General features: G+C 46.5%; 1 protein-coding gene across 8 annotated transcripts in view; it reads right to left on the reverse strand.

The window, feature by feature from the left end:
• TEAD1 (TEA domain transcription factor 1) overlaps window positions 1-23,683 on the reverse strand; it is a 246,393-nt gene that overhangs the window by 31,800 nt on the left and 190,910 nt on the right. For 4 of the 8 annotated variants that reach the window (XM_023754523.1, XM_006089602.3, XM_023754526.1 and 1 more), the window contains 6 exons: window positions 18,251-18,262; window positions 17,308-17,442; window positions 15,939-15,985; window positions 15,067-15,128; window positions 14,028-14,152; window positions 354-527 (listed from right to left, as the gene is read on the reverse strand). In XM_023754523.1, the coding sequence (XP_023610291.1) occupies window positions 354-527; window positions 14,028-14,152; window positions 15,067-15,128; window positions 15,939-15,985; window positions 17,308-17,442; window positions 18,251-18,262 (555 nt within the window). The remainder of the gene's footprint in view (window positions 1-353; window positions 528-14,027; window positions 14,153-15,066; window positions 15,129-15,938; window positions 15,986-17,307; window positions 17,443-18,250; window positions 18,263-23,683) is intronic. The other 4 variants (XM_023754525.1, XM_023754521.1, XM_023754524.1 and 1 more) reach the window with 1 other exon arrangement.

Here is a 23,683-nt window from a genome sequence, read left to right on the forward strand (position 1 = left end):
GACAGTAGAATTTACAGGTTGCTTTGCTTAATGGAGTGAGAAGAAAGAGAAAGAGGGTCTAGTGGCCCATGTTTTCCATCCTGATTCCACCCATCAGGGAAGCCTCTTGTCATTGCATGAGTGAGCCCCGAAGCCCAAAGAGGCCGCCCGCCTCTTGCTGTTTGGCAGAAGCAGCAGGGCACAAGTCCAGCGTGAGGGCGGCACACAGGTGCGAGCCATGACCCACGGCAATCCTGCAGGTGCAGGTGAACATGCAGTCAGGTGCATCCACGGCCAGCTGTGCTGCTCCACACTCACATGGGACTTGACCATTCAGACAAAAGCCACTGAAATCACTGCAAGGTCTTACTCACCCAGAATTTGACGAGGAAGAAGGCATTTTGAGGGCCCTTGCCAAACAGTTCCTTTAAGCCACCTTTCTTTTCAGGAAATTTGTCATAAATCTGACGAATGTCCACTGATTCGAGCAATGGGTCGCTGTAAGAATGGTTGGCATGCCCAATGTGCACGAAGAGGTGTTTGTTGTACTGCAAGAAACCAACAGAGACATTACCATTACAAACCCTTTGAACAACCCGGGACACATGCATCGTGAACTGGATAGAGAGTAAGTGGTCTTAAAGTCCCGGAATTACGCCTTGATTAGCTGAGAGTCCATACCTTTGAAAAGATGAAGATGTTAGAAAAGTCATTATAACTTAGGGCAAAAACAATCATCATTTTTTTTTAACTAAAGTTGACATACAATAATATATTAGTTCCAGGTATACAATATAGTAAAACAGTCATTGTCTTTTATTAAGAAGGGTATGTATTTTCCCAATGCCTAAGAAAGGCTTTTTGTAGACATAGAAGTAAACAAAGCTTAAATTACCCAACTACCAAACCAAAAAACAATTCTATTACCCAGTTTCACGAGACTCAGCTGAAAATGACAGTGACGCCTTTTGGAGCCTATTATTTATGGTGTAAGCCCAATAAAAAGTATGTGTGTAGTTACCTAACATCATCACCCAGAATGCACTTCTCACTCCAGCTCCCCTAGCAGCAGCATGGGTGCAGCCTTCTGAGCTCTGGTACCTACCTACCTCTTCCAGCAGGAATGAGAGGGCTGAGCCTCTTCTCATCAGTCCCCTTAGTAACCAATCTCAAACTTCTGCATAAGGGCCAGTCAGTATGTGGCTATCAGTGCAATGTTAGGGTCAGGGGAGAGGATTCATGGCATAAGGTTAGCAAGAGGTTGGTAACAAAGGAATACCAGTCATTCATAGTCACACACAAAAAAAGAAACAAAAACACCAAACACCTAAGAAGACATTTAACTTACAAAGGAAACCCTTTCTTTGCTTTGCTTTGGTATAAGATATGGAAATTGGACCACAGAGGAGAATGTCCAAACCAATGGTTCTCACCCAGGTTGCAGCAGAATTACCAAGGAGCATTTAAAAATCACCAATGCCTGGGCTCCACCCAGACTAATTTGGAATCCCTGAGAATGAGGCCAGACATCAGTGATTTTTAATGCTCGGTAGGCAAATTCCAACATGCACCCAAGTTTAAGAACCTCTGGCCTAGATGCTCTACTTCAGACCCTCCCTGACCATCCTTCCTGCGGTATAGGCCGTAAGACCCACCTAATGGGACACAAAGACATCTGGGGGGTGCATGGGTTCCAGGGAGCTCAGAACTTAATAGGGTTCAAAGAGAAACCTTGTGTCTCTCTTCACCTAGCAGTCTCTACTCACTTTTTGAGTTTAAACTAGCATTTCTCCAAGTAGAGGCTTTCTGAGTACTGATCCCATAGAAGCCCCAAATAAAAGGATTGGTTAGGACAGCCCACCAAGAGTACTGCAAATCAGCTATGACACCGGGCAGTGCTTCCCCAGTGTCTAACATGGGAAGAGTGATGGCATCTACTCCATAGGGTGGCTGTAGGATTTAAATGAGACACTGCTTATACAATGCACACTAGAACTCCTAGATCCAATAGACATTCAATAATGCTGGCTATTACGATGTTTTAATAGAACCTCCTTCTTTGAGATTCACAGCGAATATTAGCATATTAAAAGCACCGCAGTAAAGGGACATTTTTTTTAACTTTGTATAACCCAAAGTTTCCCAAACTCATTTGATCACAACCCTGTAAAAATATCCTGTGAAAGTGCTGGTTCAAATCTGTGACCTGCTGCCCACGCCGTGGATCTCTGGCCACAAAGCCAAAGGGTGAGAGGCCCAACCCCCCACAGTGGTCCACAGTTTGCACATATGGGGAGTGTGGCCAGGGCCAGGCATCTTCTGGGAGAAGGCTAAGCAGCCCTCACAATCAACATCAGAGAGCTATCTTAACCAAGGCTTCAACATCCCTCAAAGGCATCCGCTAAAATGAAAAACCAGGTGGAACCTATCAAGCTCTGACGTGGTCCCCGCCTCTGCTCCTTCCAGTTACCTGGAGACTCTCTAGTGGGACTGAGACCTGGAAGCTACTGGGAAAGAACAGAGTGTGCCTGTGCGGGAAGAGAAAGGAAAAAATGTTTACATAAAGTCAAAGCCGTGGCTGTGTTAGGGAGGTGAGGCATGGGGTGGGGCCAAGTGCCTCTGATCTTTCTGTAGGTTTTCTCTAACGCTCTTGGTCACATCATCTTTCAGTTACAAGCAAATACTACTAAAAGCCCACAGAAACGTATAAAGCACAACTGCTAAGGAGCTTCCAGTCTCATCAGTGGGTAAAAGGAGATGTGCAATGTGGTCTCAGGTACTGTACTCCTTGCCTCACAATGACATTGTTAGATGGATTTTATTAAGGTCACTTTACAGATAAGGAAATAGAAGCTTAGAGATGAACGGACCTGTCTGAGGTCACACATCCGGGATTAGTCCTGGAGTTAAGAATAAAACTTGGATCTGTCAACGCATGCATCTTGGTGCAAATACCAACCACGTGGTCTCCCAGAAGAAAATGCCCAGACCCTTCTAACGCAGATCTACTTTTGGTTTGAAAGTTGATTTGTGAAAAAAATGAAAGAAGCTAAATAGTGTTTTCAAAATTCTAAGATGTTAAATTAGAATTTGGGAGAAACATAATGATTCACAGATGCATCAGATAGAGTCTTGAAAGGTTTCTATTTTGAGGAAATTACCTTTGTGCCCAAGTGGCTGAAAGGAACTGAGAAGGGGCAGGCTGTCTTTGCCAAAGGAAATCGGGCACTGACTCTCCAAGGCTGGTGACTTGAAACCAAACCCTGACTGTTGGCATCTGAGTGGCTTTGTTCCTGCCAAGAGGTGACTTTGTTGCTAAGAATACCAAGGACTAAAGAAGGTGTCCTGGAGACCACAGCAGTGAGACAAACAGACCTCACTCTCTCCCTAACTCAACCTGGGCAGGTCAGGAGTCCCTGTGCCCCCAAATCCAGAGGCTGAAAAGAAAAGAAAATCTATCTGATAGGTGTGGGTTCAAGTTTTAATGAAATTAGAACTCTACAAACCATTTGATGAGGCTCTACCTACTACTTCCCATCCTGCCAGTTCTCCTTAGAAGGGAAGAAGGCCAGGGTAGACACATCCTTCACTCTCTCTCCCCTGCCCTCCCAAATAAATCCCATTTTCTTTCTAGTAGGGCTGGTTACCCAAAACTAAAGGTGGGACAAAACCAAAAAAAGAGTAATTCTATTCTGTAAGGCAAAAAACAAATATCTGAAAACAACAACAAACCAAAGCCCCAAGTATTGGGGGTAATATATACCCTAAGCACTGTGCTAGGCACAGGGAATCCGTGAGTCAATACTTCAAAGTCCCTCTCTTCACAGACCCTACAGAGTGACTAGACCAGGGGTGGGCAAACTTTTTGACTCGAGGGCCACAATGGGTTCTTAAACTGGGCCAGAGGGCCGTAGTTTGCCCATGGCTGGACTAGACAGAGCTAGCTTACTGCCTCTATAGTCAATCATGTGTTGCTCATGTAAACAGGGGTTCTCAAAGATTCCTAGAGAAAAGGCTGAGGTTAAAGACAGTCAACATCTCTTGCACGTCACATGACCTAAGTCAGCATTTACCTGCTTTTTAAAAATATGGATGACTTTATTCTCATTAGCAAAGAGAACCTGTGTGGAATTCTCCTTGGAAATATGAGTTAAGTTTCACATCTCTAAGGCAAAAGCCTGATGAAAACCAAGTCATCCATCACCTGTGAGAGTATAACACACTCTCAGATCTGTAAGGTTTCAGGAAATTAATCTTTGTAACCATTCTTAGTTAGCTATAGGAGGATACGTTCCTATGAAATGGAGTAAATCAAAATAGAGGGAGATGGGGCCCTGACCCAGGAGAGAGGAAGAGGAACTCGCTGGCCAACAGCTGGGCCGCTGACCTGGACAGAGACCGGTCCAGTGGATGAGGAGCTGGAGGGGCCCTGGAGGGATGTCACCAAGGGATGCGGACCTGAGAGATTCCCTGGCTTATGTGACCATCTGGAGAAGAGTGTGAGAATTCTGTTAGAAATTGTGAGGATGAATTCATGCAATGTAAAAACTGAACAAATAAAAAAAAAGAAGAAATGACAAACCCTAAAATAACAAGCTTTACAATCAAGAAATGGTTCTAACACATCACACATTAACCACACCGTGCACAAAACTGACACAGCTTTGTAATATAAGCACTGAACATTAAACCAAAACTTGTGATATAACCGCATTGGGAGGGATAGAAGGGGGGGCGGGGGTGTCATATGCTAAATTTAGAGAGCTAAGTCCTGATCTTCCACAGTAAAAAGTCAACAGAAAATGTCTAAAATTGATGGGCTGAGATATATAGGATAAGCATGTTATTTAGAAATATGGAGATGATATCTGAAGAACTGGCCAAAGGGCTGTAAGCAGCTGTCCCTGAGGAATAGGGCTGTGAGGTGGGAAGACCTGGGGCAGGGGGCTGCTGCTTTTCCTCAGGCCACGAGTGAGGCTCCATTTGGCTTATATATAAAGCATATGTACTATATTAAATTAAATAAAAACTACCTTGAAACAACCTAGAGTTTTTTGAGGAAGGGAAAGGACTATAAAGGGAAACAAAAACATTAAGAGTCGTGCTTCAGGTTGTTTATTCTAGCTGACCACAAATTCCCTGGACCCGAAAAGGAACTTAGTCAGATCACAGAGCCTTCCTAAGGCTCAACCTCTCAGGACGACTGGCCAGAAGATGGATCCCTGTCTGCCTGCAAGGTTCCCCCAAAAGAACGATGTTGCACCAGCAAAATCCTACCTGGATCAATCGGACAGGTGCTTAGCAGCACCTGACACAACCTTCACACACGGATTTCTCTTTCAACTTGGGGAAATGCTCATTTCCTCTCTTTACTGCTGTAATCCCTCCAGTTCTTTTTCACAGCAGTTTTATGTAGTGAAAAGGTGAATGTAATCCTAGAAACTCAACAAAGTTACTTGCAAAGGGTTATTTAGCTGCCCTGGGGGTTTCACAAATGGCTTTCCTCCGCCCTCACAGCTGTTCTGAGAGGTCACTTTCTCTCCTGGTTCCTGGCTCTCTTTCTCTGCTGCTGAGGGAGGTTGAGGAGTCAGATGGGGATCTGGTCTGAACCCTGGTGCTGGCACCAGTGTCCAGCTGAGTCATCTGGGACAGCGACTCCAGCCGCTCTGCTGCCTTTTCCACCTCCGTGATACAAGGGCAATAAACGGGACTCCCTCGAAGGAGTGCCACAAGGATTAAGTGAGACAATGCATGGAAAATACATAATGCTGCGCCCAGCACATCACTTATTGCTATTACATTTCCCCAAATAATCATGATGCTTCTTTACTTCGGAAGAGATCATTTGAAAGTCAGGCTGTCCTTCTGACAGCAACAGAAGTGAAATGCTCAACTTTAAAGCCGAAATTAAGAGAGGAAAGTTTCAGATACATTAAGGTGATTCCTTGTTTGGACACTGCCATTAGCTACTGTAATGCAGAGTGGCCGAGGTGGGGGCGATGTGCACATGGAGGGATCTGGCCCCCACACTTCCCACAGGCACATCAGAGCCCACTCTCTGAAGTGGGCAAAATCTGTCCTCACAAGTGGGGCTGGGGCAGCCTGGGAGGGCACCCATCACCACGGACGAGACAACCACAACAACACAACTCCCACAGGGGCCACTGGGGTCTTTCTTTCTTCTCTCTCTTTTTTTAAAGGATTGCCAATCCATTTTACTCTAAAGACCTCGGATGAGGCAGTTCACTTTTTGTGGAAAAGGAAGGAAAAGCCCCATAAATCTACTCCTTGGCATCTGGGCTGCTCCTTAGGACATGCCTCAGCGCTGCAGTACACTATCTGACCTGAAGATGGCGGTCTTTTCATAAACTTGTCCCAAAAATTCCAAGTATTTGAAGAACGTTAGTAAAACCTTGAAAAATGACTGCTGTCAAATAATACCAAGAGAGAAATTATAATCCACTTAGGAATTTAAAGAAACTAAGACAAATAACTCATGTCAAGGGATGATAATGTACAAGTTGGAACAGAACAAGGACAAATCACCTCCATTTGCTTCCTGTCACGCTCCTGCCAGGACTCCCTGTCCAGACACTCCCAGAGCAGCCTGGGCAACCTGTGATGACCCCATGGAGTGGCTGCAGGGCCAGCCAAGGAAAGTGACCTACATACTCAGCCCTTGGGGGGACAGGAGGGGCTCTCCTGGGCTCCGCCACAAGCAGGCTCCATCCTGGGCTGACTGCTCAGAGACACCAGCCCTGTCTGGTTACCTGGCCCTGGTGCTGCTTCATGCCCTCCCTGTGCTCTTCCCAGAAAGAAACATTGAAAACAAGAAACTAGGAGCAAGCAAGTCCTTCCTTCCCAGATCGCACACCAGGATGCATGCCCTCACCCCCACTTCCCACGTCCACCTCCATCTCTCTAGAGGGGCTGCTGTTTCCGTAGAAAGCGGTGTGTCTTCCCCACAGAAGTGCAGCTGTAAGGGCCACTAGCTGAGCGCAGGGACAGCAACCAGGAAGGCAAGCGGGCGCGGGGCTGACCTGCCAAGGAAAGCAGATGGAGCCTGGCTGGGGCCTCTGTGAAATGTCTATAAAACCCAGATTTCCAGATGCTTTCAATTGCCTCATCCCCAAATGGTAATGAAGAAAGAGAGTGAGTGCCCAGAGCAGCTCAGACATTGGAAGTAAACCATCCACTGCTATTGCGAGAGGTGCATGGATGAGCCCATAGAACAGCTGGGCAGTCATGCGGGAAAGGGTGACAAAACCACACCGCACCCAAGGGAGCCATCACCTCAACCTCAGAAAGATACTTCATCTCCATGCCCTACTGGAAGACCACACTTGGTAAAATATATGAGAAAAGTCTGGGAAAAGCACATATACTGGGCATAGCCAACCGTCAGACCAGCTGTGGCCTTCCTCTGAGAGCCTGCAGGGCAAGTGTGCATTCTGACCATTTATTCTAAGCATGGGATGCAGACATTAACAACACATGGGTAGAATCCTGGCTCTGTTGGTTTTGAGCTGTGTGACCTGAGGCAAGTTCCTTAATCTTTCTGGGCCTTGGCTTCCTCCTCTGAACACAGGGATGACACCTGGCCTGCTGATATCTGGGGGTCAATGTGAAGGTCAAATGAAATAGTAAACAAGACAGTTCTGTGTGAGCCGTAGGGAGCTGCACAGATACTGGCTTGCAGGTTTACTATTAATGAGATCCACACACAAGCTATGAACTGGGGTAGAGGAACTTCTTTTTTAAAGGACCAGAAACCGATTTGCCCAAACAGCTGTTTCCCATAAATGCAGAACCCCACAATGAGATGTAGTGTCAGCCCCAGCAGCCACTGCAGGCTTGGAAGCTTCTTCAGAGAAACCCTGGCCTCCTCCACCCCGTCCAGGACCCAGGCAAGGACCCTCCTGGCAATCTGGAACTTAAACCTTGCTTTTGATCTTGTTTCCTTATTTCTCCAATCGAATCCCATGCAAACCATTCACCCTTCTTTTCTGCCCGGGCCTCCTCAATGCCTTGTTTCCTTAGCTGGTCACATTTTCCAAAGCAAAGTCAGGGTCTGTGGTCTAATAAAAGACTTTTAGCTCTCCGTGAATTTAGGCCTTTGAAAGAAGCTGTACAGATAGGAAAGTTAAATCATGCTCGGGCCCACGTGTGACCAACTGCCTTTATGGGAAGGAATCAGGTGCGCTGTAGGATGTATTTGCAGAACTTCAGTGCAGGCTCCCCTGAAGGGGAGACCTCGGGCTCGCTCAGGCTGTGAAGATTGCTGACTTACTCCTCACACCAGGAGGCTCCATGCTTCAGGCTGTTCCAGCCACTTAGAAGTAAAGAGGCCAGGACACTCCAGCAAAACCCCTTGCCTCCTGGCTGAGGACCTGCCATCACACAAGCCTGGGGACCCTCCAGGAATTCTCTCCTCCCATGGAACCTGAGTCAAATGTCCTTACTTTCCTCCTCCTCCAAATGTCCTGCCCACCTTCCTGCGCTGGCTGCCGCTTGTGAAGCGGTAATGAGCCTTGTCCTCTGCACTCCCTCAGGGGGTGCATCCTTCTCTGTGAGATGAATGCGTGGGAAAGACCTCCCTCAATGTTGGTCATTGCTGCTACCTTCGCCAATTTTTCAAACTTTGGACTCTGGATTAGGAGCAAGTTCAAATATCAACCCTGTCATCTATGAGCCCGGTGCTGGGCTGTTGTTAACTTAAACTTGCTGAATGTCTGTTTCCAATATCCCCTTCAACAGGTTTCTTTTGAGGAAAGGCGATTAACCTGCTTTCTCCTTGTTCTGTGACTTTTCAAATCATACTACATTCCCACTCTCAAAAGATCGGTCATTTCCAGCATCCTCTTCCTCCACAGCTAATTAACCCCAACACCTTTTAGAGTTATCGACAAATGTCTATCCCCTGGGTCACTGCTTGTGCCCGGGGTTGGTGCTTGTCACTCATCTCCTCGCCCAGCCCATTCTCTGACCTGCTACAGCTGTCATCTTCCTGAAACACATCAGATCACAACTTCTCTTTAAAAAGGAGGGTGAGAATATGTCCATATTATGCTGTCCATGTATTAAAATCTGTGGAAATACAAGAAACTAGCAAAGGTGATTCCTACCTGGGATGGGATAGGAATTAGAAGGTAGTGAAGACTCCTTCCATTCTTTTATGCTTATAGATTTTTGACCACATGAATTTACTATCTACTAAAAAAAAATTAATTAAAAAAATATTCTGGCTCCCATCTGAGTTTCAATAGAGTCCAAAACACCTGGTGAGCAGATCTTCCCAAGCCAGATCCCTCCATCTGTCTGGCCCAATTTCCTGCTACATTTCTAAAAGACATTCAGGTTCCAAAAACCATGTGTGGAGTGCTCACTGGAGTCCAGGGATGTTGCTAACTGTAATTGCCGCAGCAATGATGAGAGTGGTCCTAGTATGCCCGCTGTACCAACTGAAATCAGGCTGAGCCGTGAAGTCATTTGCCCCAAATCTCACAAGACTGGTAAGCAATCCGATACCAGCTTTCTCATTCAACCCGTACGAACGTGTCGTCACAAGAGCATGACAGGAGATAGGCTCTAAGGACCCAGTGGAAACATTCCTGGCCTCTCTCGTGCCTTGCCCCAAACCCCGAGAAGACTCACAACACTGCAGGTTGGAAAAGGAGCTCAGAGAAAAGCCAGCCCGACCCTCGCCCCATGTGAAGGGCCCTGCTAACATGCAGCCTGCATTTAGGAAGCTCATACTTTGCAAGGCAGCTGTTTTTATGTTGGAAGAATTTTTTGATTTCTCCAAAACCAGTGAAGTGGTTAGGAATAGAGTGGAGCCAAACCTTGGCATAGCCACTTCCTGAGAGTGGATCTTGATAATGTATCTTAATGCGTCGGAGCCTCCATTCCTTCCCTGATAGACCGGACATAAGACCAGTCCCCAAGTCAAATGCTTGGCCGTAGTGGTTATAACGCAGCTCAGCAGGTGCGGTGATTAATGTCATTGCTATCATGTGTCAAGGTGTTTGTTATGAGCTGGATGTGCCTTCCCTGTTCAGGTTTGTTACCGTACCACATCATGGAACTTTTCTTGTTCTTTGGCAAGACAGTGCATTTTCAAAATCTAAAGACAATCTCCTTGTCCCTCCATCTCCATCCCAAAATTCTCCCTTCTCTGGCTGTGTAACTTCTACCTAACTCAACCCTCACACACTCTCTTCCTGCACACGGTCCTGCTTATTCTGGCATGTAGACCATGACAAGCATTAAGCATACAGTCTGGTGCCTGGGAAGTATGCACCAGCAGGGGTTTGCCAGCTGTGGGGCAGGATGTGGCTGAGCTGTGGGGGGCTGGAGGAACCTGCTGTGTCCCAGGGTGGGGGTAGAGGGAGTCCATTAGGCTTTATCAGGGAAACCACTCCCCATGCACACACAGGATTCAGCTTACAGCTCACCAAGATCAGGTTTTCAGCAGTCTCAATCAGCAGCTGCCTAACTCAGTCTCCAGGAACTGGGCCCTGATTACAGGCGATGGAGGATCTTACACTTAACATTTGAAGTCCTTTGATATGCAACACTGAAATCATGTAAAAAGTGTATTTTCAAGCACTACTAACCACTTCTAATATAGTCTTAATTTTTTAGATCTTCCTTTCTTAACCCTCTGCTGTTTTTCTCTTAGCTTCTAGTGGAGCCAAAGGTAACAGAGGGACTGACTTGCTGGTTCTCCACCAATATAAACAACCAACTTGAGGAAACGCTGCCATCTGGTTTATGCTTGATGCAGAGCCAGCAGGGGGCGCACATCCCACAGATTATTCTTCCTTTAGTTTATAGAGTCTAGCCAGCTATAGCCTACAAAACAGGCCACAGGTACACATGGAACATACACTCTTTGGTTACAATCTCAGGATGTGGAATCAGCAGGCCTGGATCTGAATCCCATTTCCAATGTCGGCTAGCTGCCTAACACTGGGAAGGCCACGTCACAGGATTAAGTAAGATAATGCACAGTGTTGGCTATGTCCACAGATGGTACCACTGCTGGTACTACTACGAGTGCTGCCAATGCTAAGGGTGGCAGAGTCATGAAGAAGTCTTCAGTGGTGGCAATGAAGACTATGTGTTAGAATGAAGAGTGAATTTCCAGAGCAGTGGTAACTAAGGGAGGCCACCCTGGACAGTGGCAAACTAGGCTCTCCTTTTGGCTTTCTTGTTCATGCCTTATCTACTGCTGGAAAATAGTACAGTGCAAGGTTCAAACCTGGCCACAGTCACTGACTATCTGAAGACAGCAATCTTTCCAAACCTCTCCTACAGAATGGAACAGAATTACCTACCTCACCGGGCTATGATGAGGATAGAAGAAATCACTAATGAAAAACAGTTAGCACTGCACCCAGCGCATTGATTTATTTATTGGCTTTTTGCCAGCACTATCTATAACCCCATGATTCCAATGAGCCTAAGCCATTATGGAGAAGCAGGGAGAAATGTGTGCATGCCTACATGGAGACAAAGATCTCCAAACACAGAGTTAAATCTGTTTGGGGACCTTTAATTATTTGTCACCTTTTGGCTTCCTTATCAAATTAACGTGCTTAATATTTGATGTTAAAGTTTTAAGCAGAGTACATCCACATTCATTTAAATGTCCCAGATGAATTATTTTAGGTGACTTTATATTTTCCTATAGTTGGAACCTTTCACATGCTACAAGTTTTTCAGTGTGACCTTGGTCCTGAAGTGCCATTACATGTTCACTATAACAGCACCTCATGTTTGCAAAATAAAGTACATATTATATAATCCGACAAGCTGGTGCCTGAGGCATCATCAAAGTGCTGTAAATAATTTTGTTAATTCTCCCCCATTTCAATTCCTCAGTCACCTTTTTCTCCAAGGGTTCCCTGCTTCCTCTAGCATAAGAACTCTCTTTCCGGACCCTCACATCTCCACTAAAATCAAATACACGTACTAGTCGCAATCTGCCGTGAATTCATTTATATACATTAAACTCATTTGTGTATCACTGCAAAATCAGGGTTCGTAACACAGAATGTTAGAAGCAACATTAACAAGTGAGACTGATGTTATGATTTAGTAAAATAATTTCAGAATAGTGATGCAGTTTTGGTTGGCATTATCTGATAGACATAACTTAAAACCATAATGTAACAAGCCAAAAGCATCAACATATGACATTTTCTGAAATTATACCTTTTTATTCTAAAGAGCAAGTAATTTTCACCTGTGCAGAAGGATCACCATTCCACATAAGCACTTAGCATCACCTCCCATTCTGTGTGAGTGTGTGCGTGTGCGCGAGTGTGTGTGTGTGTGCGCGTGCACTTGTTGGGGTGGTTACTGTTGTCGTCTCTACCTAGGAGGGAGGCTCCACTAGAATAAGGGCTGTTTCCTTTGCTGTTGAATCTCTAACACCTAAATCAGGGGCTGGCATGTAGTGTTTAAAAAGTATTTGTTGACTGAATTCCAATTTCTCTCAGTCCCCATCTTGGGTACCCTAAAATATAATTACTTTTCCAAGAGGCCCAGGAATGTTGACTTGCACTGGGCCTTCCGTTTGTTTTAGGACCGTTAAAGTCATGAATTAGAGTCGAAGCTACAAAGCCAAACCTTTTCATTCATCAGGGAAAGGCCATTCAGGGAAAGGGCATTGCCATCACCCTTCCTGTAAAACCACTCAGCTATGAAAAAAATGATCTAGTTGGCTTTCTCTTCCCTGTTTTCAATAACCTTATTTTCCTATACCTGCCTTAATAGGCCCAATGACCTACTTACATCGTCTTCATTTTCCCCTAATTTTGGAGCAGGCTCTATTTTTCTCCCAGCTGCCAGAGTTCACAACTCATAGACAGAAATGTCAGTGGCTGCACGGCGTTCCCCTGAGCCTCTGCTGTGGTGACGGCTGGTGGAAGCCTCTGCCCAGGGCGTCTCCCCCATCCTGTCACCAGAGGCTTTCCACCAAGCTCAAGTGCAAATCCTCCCAGGAGAGGTCACCCGTGAGTGTTCAGTATCTGCGTTATTCACAACAGATGGCGAAATCACTCGTGACACTTTTTCTAGTAACAGAACGACAGCAAGGCGGCAGACACACGGAAAGCATGGCTTTCAGTGGCCCTGGAGATCAGCAAGGTGGGTGCGATAGGGAGCACAGGAAGGGGTTGGTGAAGATTCCCAAAGACAAACTCACGATTTCTCCAGTGTTTGCCTTGGACTCGCCCACATGCAGATGCAGTGCTCATCCTCACAGCCAAGGAGTGGGAGTGAGACCAGGCCTTGGGCTTCCTGGGGGCAGGCGCCCATATGTATGGGAAATGATGGACCCGGCAGGGAGGGATGGCAGCACTCGAAGGGGGGGCAGGGGGACATCGAATAGAGGCCAGATGCCAACTTTCTTGGTATTTATGACATTACAATGCATTCTATGTCCAATTGCTAAAGTATCATCTTGTTACTTCTCCTTAAGAAGATAACAACCTGCTATCGTGAGAAAACATAGCTGCTATCTTGGAAAGGCAGTGTAGAATCCTGGCTAAATGTTTAGGCTTGAGTTTGAAAAACATAAGTTTGAATCTCTAATCCATCAACTATTAACAGTGTGACTTCAGGGAAATTGCTTAACTTCTGTTTCGTCATCTCTCAGACAGTACCTACCCTTATAAGGTTTTGATGGGGGTAAAATGTAACTGTATATATAAACAGCTTTGCTTAATACCAGTCATGTGGCAAGGCTCAATAAAGGTTAAATTTTACCAAATGCAAGAGCCTATTAAGGCCGTTCCCTTCAGCGCCAGTGTTCCCTGCAGTGTCAGGTCCAACGTATCCGAAAACGTTCAGCTCTAAATTCAACATAGTTGTCAATGGAAATACTTTTTACTTAATTGAAAAGCTGGTTGGCTATTCCTTTAGGTCCACATCCACTCGGGTTATCTGTCAGGCATGAGGGCAGGGGAAAGGATGGTGAAGGGGAATGGAAATGGACAGCAAATGCTGGATTTGAGGCACACCTCTCTGAGCACACTCACCGAGTCTGGGTCTCGCTGTGGTTCGAGGAAAGCGGAGAATTCCACCAGGCGAAGTTTGGTTGTGCCAATGGAGCGACCCTGCCAGGCAGGGACTGAGGGAGCTGGGGCTGATGCAGGCTCAAACCCTGAAAGACCAATCGTCACCTTTAATGCCGGCCATTTGCCTCCCCTTGGGCCGCAGGCCAATCGGGGGCAGGGCCCTACAAACAGATGACCCAGGAAGAAAGGCCGGCTACACCAGTGTCATGTGAGGTCGGGGTGAGACTCTGGCCAAGGACCCTGAGGCAGTGTCCTGATAAAGCGTGTGGCTCCCCGTAAAGACCACTTCAACTCACGCTATGGGCTGTGGCCTGAGGACACCTACTCCTGGACAAAGGGGCTGAGCTGGGGGCCAGGGCAGGACGGAATGAATGCTCACAAAGATCTCCTGTGAGGTTGGCACATGCCAGACACTTCTGGTGTTTCTCCGCCTCCTTTCTTAAGCCTGCAGCCACCGGCAGTATGGAATATTCCCTCAGAGTGCTCCGTGGTGTTGGAGCAGAGGGCATAAGCCTGGGGTCTGTAGAGGAGAGCGGCTCCACCGTCATTTCACATGCACGTGTGTGTGGGGGGAGCAGATACAGGTTTTCTAGTGTGGCCTTCCATGGCAGCTCTCAATTGAAGAAAGGGTACTAGGAACTGAAACCTACTTATGTAGGAAAGGGTGAATGAACCCCATCTGCCTTTAGGACCTAGATTGCCCAATTCGGCCTGTTAATGATGGGGAAGGAACCACAGTAACTTCCCCTTCCAAGGACGACCAGGGTGCTGAGTGAAAGTGACCAGGCTTCCTGTTTCCTTAAAAAAATGCATCTGAAGAGCTCTCTTGAGGTAACTGAGAGGAATTGCGGACCTGGAAAGGGACCCCCTGTGACCCTCCTAAGATCCAGGCGAACCCCGGCCTTAAACATGTGGGTGCAGAGAGGGCAGCCATGGCTCTGCAAGTCAGAGGGGACATGCAGCTGGGGAACAAAGTGAGAGGGAGCCCTCAGAGACTCACCTGGAATGGGGGCTGAGACTGCTGGCTGGATGGGGTAGGCCTGCTGCACGAAGGGCTTGACACTGGGGACAGAAGGATGGAGTTAGAAATGGTGCCTGTCGCAGTGGCTACACCTCAGTCCTGGCCTCGGCCTCCCAGGGCTAGGGACCCGGCCTGGGCTTCTCCCCAGTGTTAGGTTCCCTGCCTGCAAGTGGGGCACAGCCAGGCAGAGCTCCACCAAGACTGAGAGGGTTACTCCCGACAATTGAGGGGCCAGCAGGCTGCTGGGGACCCACCACCAGCTTCACACCAGGTCAGTGGGAGGAGCTGGACATCTGCCTCTGAACATCTCATCCCTCCAGAGACTGAGGTTCGTGGTCACCAATCCCAGGCATGGCTTGGGAATGCTCGCCTTCTCTAGGCCAAATAGCTCGAGTCCTTTCGAGAATATACGAGCTGGTTTACCGAGCCTGCTACCCTGGCCCTCAAAGCATCATTGGGATTTTCTATTAGCCGCCATACCACAGGGAAAGCCAGGGCAGAATGGGCTATGGAATCACCCCACTGCCCTCCCTCGGGCAGGCACTTTCTCAGGATGACCCTAGGCTTTTCCCTTCAGAGCCAGGAAGGGATTGGAATCCTCTTCCTGTTTTGAGCTACATGACCACTAAACTTAAGGCGGAAGTAAGGTATTTACATGTCTCCAGGACCTGAGCAGTCTCTTTCCTATTGGCTTCAGCAGGTAACAATGAGGGATGATGTCAGTGATCTCAGGTTAAATCTCCTTTCCCCGCCCCTCCAAGCTCCAAGGCAGTTTGGCCCCAGGAAAACACTATCCAGGGTGGGCAGTGCCTAGGCCCTTGTAGTCAATATTGGCCCCTCCTCAGACTTACTCTTGCGAGGATCCTGGCTGCCCTGTTTGTATCATTCCCGGCCAGAACTGGAAGGCAAAATGCAAGAGGCTTCAGGATTATGAGTTCACTTCAAAGCACAGTTCAGGATGCATGTGCATTGCAACCCCTGCTAAAGACGGTGGGTTCAGATCATCCGCCAGGTGCAATGACCCTCTCTAAATGCAGGTGTGGTCACTGCTGGGCAGAAAACTGCCATCTATGTCCTCAGCCTAGCAACCCAAGGCTCCTTTAGCTCCTCTTCCAGATAATCCCCACTGGCAGGGACAGGCAGCGACACCTGGCAGCGATCTGGGTCTATTGCAGGGCCTTCGCAAATATTTTCATCTGACTGCTCTACCCCTGCCCTTCTCTTCCCTCTCCATTCTGAATGCTCCCTGTGTAACATGCTGCTGCCTCAGCTCACAGCACCGAAGGCCCAGCCAGGAAGAGGACAAAGCTCAAAACAAGAGGCCAGCCAGGAGCTCCAAACAGCAGTGCAGACACCTCCTTTGCTGTGAGTTTTCCTGGGGCTTTTGGTACCTGCCTCCAGCAGGAAGTCAGCACTATGTAAAAGAAGTCAGAGAGCCCTGGGTTTGAGTCCTGACACCATTATCCATGTGATTATGATCATGTTCCCAAACTCTTGTTTTGTTTCTAAGTAACCTCAGTTTTCCCATCTGTAAAATGGCAATAACAATAAGAGGCATTAAGGATTATAATGAAGATTAAATGGGACCATAACATTTAGTGTCTCAGTCCTTGGTAGGTACAAAATGAAAATGTTAACAGAATTCTTTGTTCCTTTAGGGCAGTGGTTCTCAACCTTCTGGCCCTTTAAATAGAGTTCCTCATGTTGTGACCCAACCACAAAATTATTTTCGTTGCTACTTCATAACTGTAATGTTGCTACTGTTATGAATCATAATGTAAATATCTGATATGCAGGATGGTCTTAGGTGACCCCTGTGAAAGGGTCGTTCGACCCCCAAAGGGATCGCGACCCACAGGTTGAGAACCGCTGCTTTAGGGGCTAGCTGCCATAAAGTGACCCTGAGGACACAGGAACAGAGACCAGGGACTAGGAAAAAGAGCAAAAGAGGCAGATCACAGCCCAGGAGGGCACGGGAAAAGTGATACTTGATTCTATGTCTTCAGGGACGAAGGCTCCCTCCATTCCCCCATCTCTCTCTCACTCCCTGGCTCCCTCCCTTTCTTTCTTTCGCCTTTTTGCACCCATCATCAGTTCCCCACAAGGTGGTTCTCTCACACCTGACCAAATCATAACAAGTGCCAGGTGGTCAGTTTCATGTTGGCCCATGGTGACCCCATGCCTCCAGGGCCATCGTTTCTGGATGCAGCCGTGACTCACCCCCGGTGCCCCTGGGAAGGTGGGGCGTGGAATCCCAGGCAGCCCCAGCTTGTTGTGAATGGCAGTGGCCGAGACGATCTGGGCTGAGGACATGGCGGCCATGTGCTGAAGGGCCTTATCCTTGGCAGTCTGATCCTTGAAGGTGACAGTGATACACAGACTTAATACGTAACGCATGGCTACCAGGCAGCTCACACAGGCACAGCCACGAGCACATGGACTAAAATACAGAGCCACAAAAGAGGCCGGGAAAGCAAACATGCACGGATAAATAAACACAGCCAGAAGGCCAAAACACACGGAGCCTACTGCTACTCAGAGCATTTACTGAGAACACCCAGTGGCAAGGTTTAAAAAATAAATTTTTTTGTTAATCTGTTTTCCAACAGAATGGGAAGCCTCTGAGAAGAGTGAACACTGTATTTATTTTTCCAGCTTCCAAAGGGAGACTTCTCCAATTACTTAACACACTCAAGGAAAAAAGGGCCCTGCTCTCAAGCATATAGATAGGGGAGGAGGGTGGATCTGGGATAGGGCCATCCAGAGCGCCAGGAGGCCCTGACTGTGTGTGCTATCAAAGGGCCACAGTGCCAGGAGCTGCTGGAGTCATGCGAGGCCTGGAAGCCCTGGCAGACGCCTGGTCGGGAAGGCTCAGAAGCAGTGGGGCGGGGTGTGGGGGGGGGGAGGGAGGATGGGCAGGGTGGTGACTGATGGGCCAAGCAGCATGCTGGCGGGGCGCATGCTCTCTCAGGTATCCCACCGCGAGAAGGCTACATGGGTTCCATCTGTAGCCAAGGACACAGGGGATGCTATCAGGTAAGTACTTTCTCCTTTTCCTAAGTGGGTCTTCTCTAGGAAAGCCAAGGCTGATAACACAAAGCTAGCCAAAAAGTCTGCCAAGCACAGCTAAAATACAGAATACTCAACTGGTGAAAATACTTACCATGCTTGTCACCTGGATACAACAATAAACAATTTGTTAAAAAGAATGCGTACAAAGGCAGGGTTATTTTTCTTCTTCAGTTAAAAAATATAAATGTATATAAACACACAAACCTGGGTTATAATAAAATGGGTAGGAATGTGGGTTGTTTTTTTCTTCACATTTTTGGAGGAATGTATGACCCACATAACTATCTAGAAGGTCAACTACCAACAACTACAACAATGAAAAAGTACCCCCCATTCCTCCCAGCTGGTTCTGTGGCTCCCCCAGCACAGATGGGAGAAATGGCCACAGCCCTGGTGGGGGACAGGCCCTAGGGATGCAGGCAGGGCTTCATGCTGGGTACCATGTCAAGGTCCCTGGCTGCTAGCAGGAAGTCTATAAAACTACCTGGCCCCAGAATCCATGAAAGTGGGAACAAAATGGTGACATCAAAATAAAAAGATCGCCCTCCGCAGCTGCCATTCAGAGTTCAGACAGTGAATGAAGGCCAAGGCAAGCTTCGGGTAAGACAGAGTACCAGCAGAGAGGTGGCTGCACTGTTCACAGATTCACCCAAAGGTGGTGAATAAACATGCTGAGGTGCCAAAGGCAAGGCCAAAAGAAGTTAAAAAAAATAAAAATAAAAGCCTATAAGATAATTTCTAGGGGCTTCTAAGAAAGACCAATTAGGTGTCCCCCAAGTCGGATAGACACAACTTTGCCCCATAACTGCCAGGAATATGAGTTTTCAAAGTTTATATTAACCCTTGAAAAAGAGCCTAACACTTGCATAAATTTTTATAATATTTTATCTGTGTGTTTTTTTGGCTTTTAACTGAAAAAATAATGAGGCTCATGGGACGGCTCTTGGGGGATGCACTCAGTCATTATAAGCATCTGTATGGTCGTGTGCTGCAGCTGAATAACACACGAGGACCCTGCAAGCTTGCAGGGCTACTGGTCCCCAGTGGAAGGACCATGGTGACTAGAGTGAGGCTTTTGCCACTCTGGTCAGGTGTCATTCTTCTTCAGATTGTAGCTACATTTATTTATCTGCTGAGTGCCCTAACCTAAAGCTATTCCTCTGGTAACTTTTTAAAATCTGAAACGTTTCAGATTCTAAGATGTCTGAAAAAAGACAAATCTTGAAGTCTGTGGAATTTTATGATAAACTGACTGGCTGTGTACAAATGCCCCAAAGCCAAACTGAGCCTCACACACACACTGATCTCAGCCCCGGGTGGCTCACCTGCTACCTGCCCCATCACCCTCTCAGAGGGTGATCCGTGGGTAACAAACAGAAAACATGGCTTTAGTCATGCTTCCTCTCTTCTCTGTCAAGAATACAAACGCACTGGTTTCTCTTTGGGACAGTCAATTTGGACTCCAGTCCCCATGCCACTTATCCCTAATGAGAGGTTATAAACGCCCTCAAGGTGATTTCTGAAACTGAAGTAATGGCATAGGTATGGCCACAGGTGCCTTCCCCAACAGGGAACAAGCCTTAGCTTCCCCAGGGCTCAGGCTAGGGTTTCTGGGAAAATGGCAGCCCAGACTTCCTGCTTGTCTAGCTGACGCAAATTCAGGAAAAACTACAAAAGAGCCGTAGGCTTGGGTCTATTCCAAAAGTACATCACAGGGCTCTCTCCGACCTGAGCGTTCTGTTTATGGAATGCTGATGACAGGAGCTATTCTGCTCGCCCCAACACAGAGCGGGTTTGTGCACAGTTGGGTGGAGTGACTCACCCATTGAAAGCCCAGGTCCAAGTGGAAGTGAGCTCCCTACATCTCCATAGCCCACTCTTAATTCTAGTCGAGTTTGCTAGGCTGATTAAAAAGTTCCTCAAAATGTTCATGAGGAAAGTTTGATACTTCTTATTTAACAGGGAAATCGGGAAAGGAGAAATGTCACCAGCTTTGCTGTTTATGTCACAGCTTCAGAACATGGTCTTTTTCTTTAGGTAAATAAAGTGGGACTGTCTTATTACCCAGCATGCCATGAGGTACCTGAATGAAACAAAAGTTCCAAAGCAGGAGAGCGAATTCAAATGCTTCCATCACACCAAGTTGATCTGTGCCAGGAAAAGGCATCCTGGCCGAGGAGTCGGGGACCCGGCTCTCTATCTGCCTCTGCCTCATGTTAATGGGGTGCATTACCTTGGGCAAGTCACTTAATACTCTCCCCTTGTCTACAAAATAAAGATTTAAACTTTATTCTCTCAAGTCCTTCTGGTTATAAAATTGAAGCTGTGAGTGTGAGTTCCATCATAAGCAAATACACTTTAATGCATATAACCAAAAAACTGCTAGTGAAAAGACAGCCGAATGTTAAAATTTGGGCAGGGCTTGGCCGCCTATCCTAATAGAGAGAAAGCCAAGTGTGGAGAGGAAATTGTATCTCAAGTAGAGGTTATTTCTGTACTTGACCTACCTACTTGAGAATAGGCAATTTTCTGCAAATGGACTACAATGTCTATACCAGTGATTTCCTACCTTTTGTAGTGGAAACGCTCTGATTACTCATTTAATTTCATAACATCTCTCCTTTATAGATGATATACATTTAAAAACTAAAAGAATGAAATTTTTGTTGTTGTTTAAAATCTAAAGTAACCCTGCAGATAATAAGCTCCACCAGGGAAAATCAGAACTGAGAGCCTGGCTGCAAAGCCACTTATCCTGAAATGGGAGGAAGGAAGGATGCCAAGCAAAGAGATTTCCATGGAGGGATCTGTAAATTGTCATTTTCGGCCGAGAGAAACAGGCCTGGCTTGAAGAAATGATAACTGTAAGTGTCAGGCCTGAGTAAATTGCTTCTCTGTGTCACTCTAGTCTAATATCCTGGACTTTTAAACATTCTACTCTATCCTTACTACTCATCTCCCTAGATTATAGGGGGGAGGGTATGTTGCTAATCTACTCAAATACTGGAGCTACAGTAAATTCAAAAATATATGCTACCTTTGTACACCATATTAATTTTATTCTAAAATGTTTTCACACCAACAGTTCTGGGACGTGAATGAGATTTACAACAGATGAGCACACTGCTGTATCTTGAAAAACTGATACAGTTTTAAGTCAATACTGAGTTATCATCTATGATGTCTGAGGTTACAGGAAACCCTCAGAGTGTGGATGTACATAGGAGCCTGCATGTACAAGACAAATGTGTCTGAGGAAAAAGCTTGGACAACTTCATACTGACACCTTATTGCTGATTTTAAGCCCATCTATCCCTAAGATGACAAAGAATGGGGCCACAGAAAGCTGAGTATTGGGGGAATAAGAAAAGGTAACTCTTCCTTTCCAACTGAACCCTAAGTCAAGCCTGTGACCTGGACTGTGGAAAATGTTTATGAAGCAGGCAACATGGGTCTAAGACTGCTGATGGGTTGCTAGGATCGAATGGCCCATCTGACCTGAGAATGAGGGCAGACAAAGCACTCTAACTTGGGGTGCATGTCTCAGGACCCACTCCTCTCCCCTCCCTGCCCAACTTCTGGCACCCCACGGTATCAATGGCCTCACTACCCCAGTCACATGGGGTCTGGCAGGATGTGCCACTCAGAAACGCCTCAGCCCAAGCTTTTCACATCGTTATTGTTACTAAGTAAACAGACTTTCATATTTCACGAAGCAGAGCAAGGCTGCTGCTACAATTCTGGGTTCGGCTGACTGCCTCCTTCTAATGGTTGAAAGTACGAAAATGTCTACATGTAATATACATGACGGGAAGGCAGCTGCATCACAGATGCACATATCGGAGTGGTGTGCTCCCAAAAATCAAGGACATTTTATGAACTGGTTTCTGGATAGTTTCTTTCTAGCGTTTTCCTTTTAATCAGTTCCTTTCTCCTTTGCTTCTCCGGCTTCTTATTTTTCTGGGGAATCAATTATCTCATAATTCATAGGCATTAACCATAAACAAACAAAGATAAAGTACAAAGGTCACAGGCTTGCATGTACAATTTTATAGCTGTCATATATGGAATTTTAATGAACAGCCTTCTAGGCCAATATATTCCAAACACTTTATCCAGGGCCCATCATTTCAGAATTTAAGGACTCCAATCTAATTTATTCACATGGAAGTCTACCATTTTAACAGGGAAAATGCATACAGTTAAAAAAAAGACCATGGATTCAAAAACTCTTGATAGCTATTAAATGTTTCCCTCCAAATATACTTTTTCCAGCAATATAAAAATATAGTGCAAGAGAGGAAAGACAGCAATTTGCTTGCAAAATCACTTTTGCAGAAAAAGATAAAACACAGAATACTTCCCTAAAAGTAATTTTGCAGATGCTGTTTCTAATCTTGCACTCTGTGAATTCGCATGACTTCTGCAATTATTAGCAGTAGCCCCTGAGCAGATAAACATCACAAAACTCTCTGAGAGTTCTGGAGAAAGGATGAAGGGCACTTGAATGCTCCCAGCCATGATCTCCAATTTGCTTATTATTAGAGGAAGCAGGAGTAAATACAAAAGGGGCTATTTCGGTCAGGCAACGGCCAATGGGGAGGAGAGAAGGCACATTCACACCCCTCCTGACTTCCCATGTAACGAGGAGCAATTAATTCATCTTATTGTGCTTCCAAATGCCAAAGACTCCATCCACATCAAAGAAAAATGTGTCAAGGCTTTGACTATTGTTCATTTTTAAATGCACTGAGCTATATTTAGTATTTTATAATTGTCAAGTGTTTCCTTTCATTCTGATATGGAGCTCAGCAGCATTATGGATTGTAGATGAGGATCCAGGTGATTTGTAGGTATGCCTGATGGTTCTCCCCCAGGAAGCCTGGGATTTAGATCAGCTAATGCCAGGTCTGGGTGTGGAGAGAAGGCACCCTTCTGACATTAGTCCCCTTTCCCTTCAGGGGTGACAGCAAGAGGCCAGGGGTAAATCTTCCCGGAAAAGCCAGAGGAACCTAAGCAGGCAGCTGGCTCAAGGTTAGCTCCAGACTGAGGACCAACTCCCAACACTCACCTTTTCTGTTTAATCCAAACATCCAGACACAATGAAAAAAGGGCTCAGTTGAGGGGAGACAGTGCAAAAGCACCTCAAGACAAGGGAAAGGACACTCACCCTTGACTAGCTCTCTCTGGGGAGGCACCGTGACATCAATCAAAGAGCTTGGTCTTTGGTGCCAGACAGACCCTGGGCAAGTCATTTAGGCATTCAGAGCCTCTGCTTCCCCCTTTCTAAGGCGAGAGTAACAACACCCATTGTCAGGACTGCTCTGAGAACTGCATCAAACACTCTGCAGTGCTAGCAGCCTTACCATTCAGTGAACTTGGAATCTATGGGGCCCACGTGATCAGCCATCCAGGCTTGATCCTGCTCCAGATCTGCAATGCTTAGGAGTCCTGGCCCTCATGACATAATCTTGGGGCCCACTGCTATTCTAGGGCATTGTCTACACTGGAGGCCAATTACCAA

Source organism: Myotis lucifugus, unplaced genomic scaffold (assembly GCF_000147115.1).
Source record: "Myotis lucifugus unplaced genomic scaffold, Myoluc2.0 scaffold_61, whole genome shotgun sequence".
Lineage (NCBI taxonomy): Eukaryota > Metazoa > Chordata > Mammalia > Chiroptera > Vespertilionidae > Myotis > Myotis lucifugus.